This window comes from Metopolophium dirhodum, chromosome 9 (genome assembly GCF_019925205.1).
Source record: "Metopolophium dirhodum isolate CAU chromosome 9, ASM1992520v1, whole genome shotgun sequence".
Classification (NCBI taxonomy): domain Eukaryota; kingdom Metazoa; phylum Arthropoda; class Insecta; order Hemiptera; family Aphididae; genus Metopolophium; species Metopolophium dirhodum.
The window spans coordinates 7,750,621-7,760,830 of NC_083568.1; the positions used below are offsets into that span (position 1 = coordinate 7,750,621).

A 10,210-nucleotide genomic window follows, 5' to 3' on the forward strand; every position below is an offset into this window, starting at 1 on the left:
TTCATTTCAACATAAAATATAACAAAAATAAGTGCGATACAATAATTGGTGACAAATACAAAATATAATATATTATAGTGATGAAGTCCCATTCATTATACTCTGGGCGAGTAATATATAGTTAATAATTATATTGGCTCATTGCTAGTAAATGGTATAATATGACATAATATGTCACCCTGAATTCTGAAAAATTCCTTCTATCGTTTTGAAAATCTCCATGAAACATCCTGTAAATGTATTAGTAGGAAATAATAAAATACAACCAGAAATATATAAACTATGTATTGAATTGTATACATTTAAACGTATATTTAATATATTATAAAAATTTTGAAACAAAGTTCAACGTAATTAATTATTCTAATCATCAAAAATATAAGACTTTAATGTTGTTTATTAATAATCACTTAAATGTATGTACAACCGTTAATAGGTCTCACATACCAATAATTTTTTGAAATATATCTTCTTCCTCATCATCATCGTAGTCGTCTTCAGAGGGACTTCGTTTTATTTTGTTAAAATGTTCTTGTTTTGTTTGTGGGTTATCTACGCCATTCTACAACATAATATAATATTAACTGAATATAATTTTCTTAATCACTTGGATATTATTTCTGTGTAAAATGTATCATATTTTAATGCAAGTATAATAACAAAGACAATATTCGATTTTGAAATAGATTTCTTTAGACAAAAATTAATAACCGCATTTACTAGGTAGTTCTAGTTCTAGTTCTTCTTTTAATTAACTCAATTTTATCAAATTATTTTTTAATATCTATTATTCTCTGATGTAGGATTTCTAAAATAGAGTAATATTATAGTCCCAAATATAGAACGGAAAATCAGAGCTATATTTATAGGATTTAAACATATTAAATTTTAAGTTTATTGAAATAATAAATTGTAAGATTATTAACACAGATAAACAGTTACTAACGTACAAATAAATTAATATGTATAAGTATATACATTACCTCGTGTGACTTCAAAGATCGCTTCCATCTATTTCCTGTCTCTTGCGACCAGCCATCAACATTTTGATGGTTTTTCGGTTCAAGCGTGTCGTTACCTTTATTAACAATTTATATTAGAACAATTTGATATACAATTTTACATTCTGAGCTGAGCGATGAATGTATTGAGATAACAATGATCGTTATGGATTTTTTTTTATTTTTCTAACTGAAGGCACTCTTTTTAGTGGAACAAATGCTTTGATTATCGAAATTGAAGGAGGTTTCTGGTAGTAAATTGGATCTAGTTGGTACTTTTGGGAGGTCCAAATTGAAAATACCCATTGCTTTTTTAAAATAATCGAAAAAAATACCACCATTTATAAACATTTTAATATTATAATTAAAACAATTGTTTGGTAACCCCGTTCATCAAAAGGAGGTTAGACTATATTTGACTGACGGTTAGACGTTAGTTTTTACTATATATTTTCAACCACCTTAGAAACTCTCGCTAATGGGCCTTGTGGCTTGTAAACAGGTGTATTATACCTTTTGTAAACATATTTTAATGTATACTTTGACAATGTTATATATATTTTATGATTATTATTTGTATGTTATGTTATTTTTAATAGCCGCATGTAAACTGCGGCAAAATTAACCTTTTTTTAAAAGTCAATATGTAAACTGCGGCAAAATTAAATTTAACATTTTACAATCTGCGACAAAACCGATAAAGATATACATTATTCAAACTGCGGCAATTTATTTTATATGCTTATACTTTATACTTTATATGTACATTAAGATACGATAACAAAAATAATTATAATATATTGTATACCTATTATATATGTGATATTATGTACGTATAAATCCAAATGTATTTTTAAGTGTATACTTAGTACTTACTAGTGAGTTAGATGTCAGTAGAAGTAGTTTAAGAAATTTAATATTTTTATATATTTTAAATAATAACACATAGGTTAATATTATGATGTAGGTACCTATATAATTTATGTTATCGTATCGATACTTATATAATGCATACACGTATAGGTGTATATAAAATACAGTTACCGCAGTTTGTATAAAACCGCGATAAGATAGTTTTATCGCAGATTGTACAATGTTAAATTTTTATTTGTCGCTGTTTACATATCGAATTTTAGAAAAAGGTTAATATTTTGCGGCAATTTACCATCTCCCTTTTTAATTTAGTACCCATTACCTTAAGTTTTATTTTGTATTACTATTAGATATACCTACGACTGATACTTTGTAATTAACCAAAACGATATACATTCCATTGGGCAGAATAAATAAATAATAATTTATTCCAATTCAACGCGAGCGGCGAGGCATACACACTCAACAAACACCAGCTACTCAACAGCATAGCGGTTACCTATGTATTCCCCCTTTTTTTGGTTAAATGTGAAATGATTGTACAATCGTTTTGCTCCTACATAAATCAAATAAATTATGGTTTGTTCACTTGACTGAAATTGTGTGAGAAGATGTAATGCACTTTACCTTTAACATGTTTAAAACAACAGTAACGATGACTACTTTGCTAATAAATGTTCAAAGGTTCAAATAAATTTACTAATAGATGAAAAAATGTACCTAAACAAAAATAATCACTAAAATGAACTTGATAGCCGTTGATTTTTTACTTCTTTTTAGTAAAATTGTCTATTGAATAAGTTAAATGCTGCACATTTCATATTTCTAAAGAAATGTCCTAAACCTACGACCATTGAGGTAACCTTACAGTTAGTAAGTTGAATATATTTTCTAACTGTGTGACACCTACAATCATGTGATACTTCAGAATAGACAACTCTTGTCAACTTCTTAAAAAATGTATTAATTCATGTCGAAATTATAACTATAAAGAATTATTAAGCTATTACATAGCTTTTATATGATTATAATACAATCTGTAGAGTTTATCAATATTAAACACCTTAAAAACTGTTACGAGTTTTAAGGGGCTGAGTGATATCAACTACATATACATTCGTGTATCTTTAGAAAACTGGTACCATTAAAGGTGTTCTACAAACATCGTTCACTGCGTTTAAAACGTTTTTATTAATAATAAGTTACCTGTTGATTTAAAAAAAAAAAACAAATAATCGTTCTTTATTCCACTAGTTCAATTATAAAAAGGTGGATAAGTGGATGTCGCTCTGCTGTACAGTAGGTTACAAGTGGGTCACTGTAATGGATGGTGTTAAATTTGAATTCAATGATATAATATCATTGTATAAGAAAAACGATTCTGAGCGAAAACGGTCAGTCAGCCTATGATTTTACCAAGTATATTTGATGATATTATTGTGAATAAAGTAATTTATATATAACCTATTTACTCGGAGCCTTGTTTTAAATTTTCAATCTTTAGCCATAAAAGTTAAACATTTTATACATTTTTAACCACAAAATAATTAATAAATTATAAATTTGATAAATGTTGTCAAAATTTGAACTTTAAATGCTTATAAAAAAAAATTGTGCCTATGTATTTTTAATATTTTTCAACTGCTATTAGAACGATATATCAGGAGCCTTATATCAAATTTTCACGCTTTTTTACCCAACAAATAAAAATTTATTGATATTTATAGAAAAAAAAACTAAAAAAATTGAAAACTGACAATGTCCGTAAACAGCTCAAAAAGAGTCAAAATATTTTCAAAATTGTATGGTGTATAGGAAATGCTAATATAAACATTCAGTGAAATTTTCATGTATCTACAGTTATTCGTTTTTGAATTACAAGAAAATAAGGAAATCGGTACATGAGAAATCGAGTGAATATCTAATGTTGTAAAAATATGAATTTAAAACGCTCATAAAAATTTAATTTGACTTTCTTGTAGAAATTTTTTTTTGATAAAGTTAGACGAACTTATGAGGAATCTTGTATTAGATTTTAAAATCTTAGATTTAAAAAGAAAATTTTTTATGAATTTCTAACTCAAAATAATTTGCAAATTTTTGTGATTTTTCCGTATTTTTTCAAGATTTGAACTTTAAACGTGTATAAAAAAAAACTGTGACTAAGGATTTTTAATTTTTTTCATCTGCCTTTGAAACAATAACCTAGGAGCCTTCTATTAAATTTTCAAGCTTTTTTACCCAACAAATAAAATTTTATTGATATTTATAGAAAAAAAATTTAAAAAAACTGAAAACTGACAATGTCCGTAAACAGTTCAAAAAAAGTCAAATTATTTTCAAAATTGTATTGTGTATAGAAAATGCAAATATAAACAACCAGTGAAAATTTCATGCATCTACGGTCATTTGTTTTAGAGTTACACCAATAACCAAAATCGATTTTGTTAAAAACAGATTTTGCGTAAAAATTCCCGTTTTTCCTTAATTTTTCTTTTGTTTTTCACATCGCTTTTGAAAACTACTGGGAAATTAAAATTTTGACCTCCCCAATGCACCAACGATATTCACTTTCCCATCGAACAAGATACTGAAGTCGAAAATCGAAGCATTATTTCGACTACTTATCATGTACACAGACACAAAAATAAAAAAATAAAAAAAAAAAATAAAAAAAAAAAATAAAAAAAAAAATAAAAAAAAAAACACACATCATTGTAAAATCAATACATTCATCGTTTCACTCAGAATCTAAAATAATTTTTTAAAAAACTATACCTAGCAATTTTACAAAAACATAACATAAGTAACGTTACTTACCGACTCTAAACACCCACGAGCCGTCAATGATCTGATTTTTGAATCCCCAAGTTATATTGCCATTCGGCACCACCGAAGTCATCCACCAGCTGTCGGGAGGCGAAGAAAATGCGGTGTACTTCCATTTGATCGGTCCATCCATTTTAGTTCTAAACCACCTGACCGACGCCAATTCGTTTTCATACTGGTCGGAGTACGAGAATCCACCGCCGGTTATATCTGTACCAAATGAACGGACATTTTTTATTTACGAATTTGACTATAGTTATAAAGTAAAAGTCTGAGCACAAATTCTGCGTCGGACTTAAATTTTCTTATACTTAAATTGCATCAAATAATTAAAATTTTAAATCGTTTTTTTTTTTTTTGTTGCATACATAATTTTTTCAATGCGATGGCCGATGGACCAGTTTAAGAAAGTTAAGCCATTGGCACAGCGTTTTGTGATCAATATTATGTCCGTAACAGACAGAAAACTAAACATGTATACTACTGATAGACTTTACGAGATAATATTTTTAGTTACTCAATAAATCAACAACGAGTAGGTAGCTTAAATAATCCAACCAACTTCAAGTCCATTACAATTTTTTAAGAGTAGTCCATATAATTTCAATTTCACCACGGAAAGTCATTTTTTTGATATAACGTCATAATGTCGTAATAATAATAATTATGTTGACCGACAACATTATATTATTTCGTCTCCTTAATGTGATTTTGTTTGTATTGCAGAGTCAACATCCATTAAGATTGCAACAAATGAGTATTGTATATATGTTTTTTCCCGGCCACACACACCAATAATTATTACGTACCACCATGGCGCCATTGAATGTTTATTGTTTATTATCAATAGTTTGATAAGAAATTGATGAATGAACAAAGAAATGTCACTAGCACACATCAAAGACAAATAATGATAATTCACTAATGATAATTTCCCTAACGAGTGGCGGCAGGAGTACAAGCTATAATATTATACATTTAATAACGAACGTTAACCGACATAATAAATATTTCTACAAAGAACATTAATTTACGACTTTATAAAATTATCAAATTATTATTATATTTCTATGATATAAACACGCAATCGACATCGTTCCCTATTGGCCACGATAGTCATAAACACTGCAAATGTGACCGGTTAATGGTTGTTATAAAAAAAACCTTTCACTCTTTTTTGGATTTTAACGTCATAATTCGCTTAGCGAATGAAATAACATTTCAGTACATTCGAAAACCCCTTTAAAAATTATTATTTAATGAAAATCAACTAAACTAAACTTCTTATGCCAAATTGTGTCGCACATTTTAATATGGCATCGGCGAAAGAACGAAAATTTTTTGTGTCATTGTTTTTTGTGGCCTTGCAGCTTCTCTATTATGAAATATAATATTTTGGCCATTTATATAGTCCAACCAGGTTGATTGTTTGCATGTTTTCGTTTATTAATAATAATATGTATATATATAACAGTACCTATCATATGCCTACTGTAAATACAAAAACGACTACAATGCAATTTATTAAGTCATTCGCAAATAGCGAAAACAGTTCAAAGACCCAAAGAATTTCTTTCATACCCTGCGGCCTGTACCTACTTATCGTTCATGTTGATATACTAAATGTATTATATTGTATTTGACTTGTATATTTTAAAATCACTGTGAAAATAAAAACAAATTAACTTAATAAAAATATTAATTTAATTTTAAAAAAAAAAAACGTATTATTAAGCTTAAATAATACTGAGTATGTATGTTAGTATAACTGTATAAAACCTACGGCGTTGGTTTTGCGGCATTAAATCACAATACATTTAAAATAGGTTTATGCTTGTAAAATACCATGTAAATTCGTACAGGTAAATAGGTAAAACGGTTTGATCAAAGTCGGACAAAAAATAGAAAATTATGGAAACGTATTGATTATATTGATATATGGCTACAAATATAAAGAAATTTGATTTATATCTAGTTATTGCAGGCCCGTATCGAAAAAAAATGTAACCCTATAGTTAATTAATAATAATATACCAAGCCGATGGTCAAATATAATATCACAAGTCGAAGCGTCTTACAATAATGTTGTTGATTGTTATTTTAAATACTATTTTTGTTTGTCCAAGCTCCTTCAGTGGGACGATTCTTCATTCCGTGAATCATTCATCTGTAATTTTGTTTTTCTCCGCTCTTACTAATTGATGAGACGTCGTATCAGTCTCTATTTCTAAGAATATTTTTTATTATTTTATATTACTATTGTCTATCGTTATAGATTTTATATTATAGTTGTCCAACGACGTGCTAAACTGATTTTTGCCAAAAACTTCGCTCACAGTATTGATTTGAACAATATTATTGTAACGGTTATTGTAATAATATTATATAACGTATTAACATACCTATGTATAATTATTGCTGTTAATTTATAACTCATGAGTAGTCAATACCACATACCGTAGGTTCGTGCGTGGTACAACAGTGACTTAAAATAAATTTAAATACCTATTTTGAAAATTGCGTTGTATTAAGAAATTAATATGATCTATGCCATTTATAGGGACGTAATGGCAAAAAGTTTCAAGTTTCTTTGATTAATAATATTTTCAAACAATAATAATCATATATCAAATTAAACCATTTTGAGGATAAATAGTTGTTATAAGTTTATATATCAAAAACTCGAACTTCAAACGCTCATAAAAAAATATTTGTAGTTTCAGTTTTTATTACCATAGTAAAATAAAACTAAGTAAGAGTTTGCAAATGTCTATTTAAAAATATCCAAAACATTTTAAAAATTATACGAAGTCTGGGGAATTCAAGTTTTTACATGATTTTGTTCTTAATTCCTTAATTTTAATTTTTAATTATAACAAAATCGTGGTTGTTGTCGAAAACTGGATTTACCACTAAATACACTCGTTTTTCTTAATTTTGGATTTTTTTACCTGTTACCTTGTTACCTGTTATAAGAACTGGGAATTTTACATCCGGATCTAATTTGCTACCAGAAACCACTATCAAAGTTTTTTACTGCTCTAAAAAGATGATAACAGAGGCAAAAAAAAAATAAAATACACATCATCGAAAAATAAATCGCTCCGCTAACAATTTAAAAATAACTCGAACCTAACTGATATTTATTTATTTAATTTTGACATTAAGAATACTCAATAGTGAGATGCGCATCTCAACACAAATTTTAGTCAAAAATGTATTTGTTTATTAACAACAACAATTTTTTTTAGGTTTTACACGCGTATATAGATGAATGTTATGTAGTGAATAATATTATTTTAAGTTCATTGTCATTCGATTACGCCTCGACTGTGCAATTTTAGTATAACTAAACTAATCTATTATATTGACGCTTTAAACGTTTAGTTAACTTATAATATTAAAATATTATTAATTAGGCATAGGTAATCCAATTAGTTATATAATAGATATCCATCTCCATCAGTTGTCAGTTTGTCACAAGCTATATAAAATAATTAGTTTAATAAGAATAACTTTTATGTGATACACCAACGTTTAAAAAGATAAAATTATCAATGACATCCTTGCTAAAAAATAATTTTACAATAAGGTAAATACAAGTACTTAAATAACAATTGTTTTAATGTCTCATTGTCTAGACGGATTCGTTTTTTTATCATTTACGAGTATCCTATACTTATCATAAAATAAAAATTTATTTAAAATTTATATAAATAATATTATTTTATCCAAATTTAATCAAACTGTCTGGTAGAGATATCTATATTATAATTTATAGTGATATTGTTTTTTGTTTTATTTTTTTTATCATATGTTTTTATGTTACCAAATTAGCAACTTAACATTTAAAGAAAAAAAAGTATTGTCACTACCTTATACTTATACTTATGACGTGAATTACAATAAATGTACATCGACAAGATGACCAAGTACTAAATAACCACTCTCTTGTCATCACTGTAATTTGTCAAATTACATATTTTTACAGTTTACAAAATAACAGATATATTTTATGCTATTTTTAATCTATTTCATATCAAACCGGAAGAGATTTTTTTTTTTACTGATACTCCGAGTTGAAGGTTAATAAAAACGTTCAATGGCATATGCATTATATATTATATACATGGAGATTTCCAGTGGATAAAAAAAACTCGTGAATAGCTTAATTTATACACGAATTATAATACTCGGTAAATTTTAACCCCAAACTTTATAAAATAAAAAAAACCGTACCCAGAAAGGTAGTCGTTATAATAATAATTGTATACGTATTATAATATAACATGATCGCTCGGAAAGAATACCCGAGGGAATGCGAGTTATTATATAGTTGTACAAAATTATTATTAAAACTCAACCAGGTACACAGGTATGTATCATATCAAATAATATTATCAAATCGACCTTGAAATTTTGTTTCTACCACTTATTAAATTTGCTCGTATTAACATTAAATATATTATACAAGAACACATTACGATCACTCACCTTCTTTGTTGAGCGTCACTCTCAGCCTGGTGTCCCAGAAGCCGCTAGCCGAGTCCCTCCAGGTCCATCTCACCATCATGTACGAGTCCGTGACGGTGTTGTTGAAGAACGACACGCTACTACTGCCAGGATCAGCTCTGTTGAGCACCCAAGGAGCCGTCTGTAACAATGTAATTGTTTATACCTTGCAACGTCACAAATTTATTATTTTTATTTTTCGTGAGTCAAGTTCGCAAAAAGTCAAATGCACTATAATATGCCACCTATTATATTTAACAATAATATACATCACGTACTTGGCTACCTGCAGAAATGACTTTAAATAAAATGAGCAACACCAATGGAAATGTGTCCGTCATCGTGGCTAAATTAACTCTAAAATAACATTATTATTACTATTACTATTAGTAGTAACTGCAGCGCACTGTGTCTAACCACTTTGATGGTAGTGTTGGAGGGGAAATCGAACCTTGGAATCGTAATAATTTATAACGTATGTTTTGTTTGTTTTATTATTATTATTTTTTAAAGAATCAGATATGAACCTGGGTCATTTGTGGATTCAGATCCATCGATTTGATAATATTATCATAATACACCTACAACTATATGCCACGGAGAATGGCTACGTACTGATTATGTTATTGTATTTTTACAATGCAAAAACGCTGAACGGTTCAGTTACCGCAAACAGCGGCATGGACTGTAGTAGGGCCATTATGTAAGAATATGTTTTTTTTATGATTAAATTAATAAATTAGTTTACTATATAGGTGTAATATGTATGTAGTTTTGGGCTATTAATTATTATTGTGACATCTAACTTGTGAAATAGGTACATCAGCAAACTTGATAGACAATAATTAAGCTATTCTGCTGGTCTGTCAATTTTTGTCCACCATATATTACAAAATACGTTACACGCGTCACCACGAAAATTGTCAATAATGCAATTTTTAATATACCAATATGTATTAGTGAAAAGCGAAATCATTGAGTTTGGAACAAAAATC

The 10,210-nt window shown here is 27.9% G+C and overlaps 1 protein-coding gene across 2 annotated transcripts; it reads right to left on the bottom strand.

The window, feature by feature from the left end:
• Positions 1 to 39: 39 nt before the first annotated feature.
• Positions 40 to 9,826, bottom strand: LOC132951900 (uncharacterized). Of its 2 annotated transcripts, XM_061023945.1 has the most exons (7): positions 9,633 to 9,826; positions 9,494 to 9,572; positions 9,198 to 9,357; positions 4,695 to 4,913; positions 984 to 1,078; positions 448 to 562; positions 40 to 230 (listed from the first exon to the last, which is right to left on the bottom strand). In XM_061023945.1, the coding sequence occupies exons 2-7, from the start codon at positions 9,554 to 9,556 to the stop codon at positions 175 to 177; spliced, it is 708 nt and encodes a 235-aa protein (XP_060879928.1). In that variant the 5' UTR covers positions 9,557 to 9,572; positions 9,633 to 9,826; the 3' UTR covers positions 40 to 174. The 2 variants fall into 2 exon arrangements, with proteins under 2 accessions (XP_060879928.1, XP_060879927.1); XM_061023944.1 differs by having other exon boundaries at positions 9,494 to 9,826.
• Positions 9,827 to 10,210: the final 384 nt, after the last annotated feature.

Coding starts and splice junctions, on each gene's coding strand:
- LOC132951900 (XM_061023945.1), bottom strand. CDS start 9,556: ATGACGGACACATTTCCATTGGTGTTGCTCATTTTATTTAAAGTCATT. Junction 1,079..4,694: donor CTCGTGGGTGTTTAGAGTCG/GTAAGTAACGTT, acceptor TTGTTAATAAAG/GTAACGACACGCTTGAACCG. Junction 231..447: donor TATATTTCAAAAAATTATTG/GTATGTGAGACC, acceptor ATACATTTACAG/GATGTTTCATGGAGATTTTC.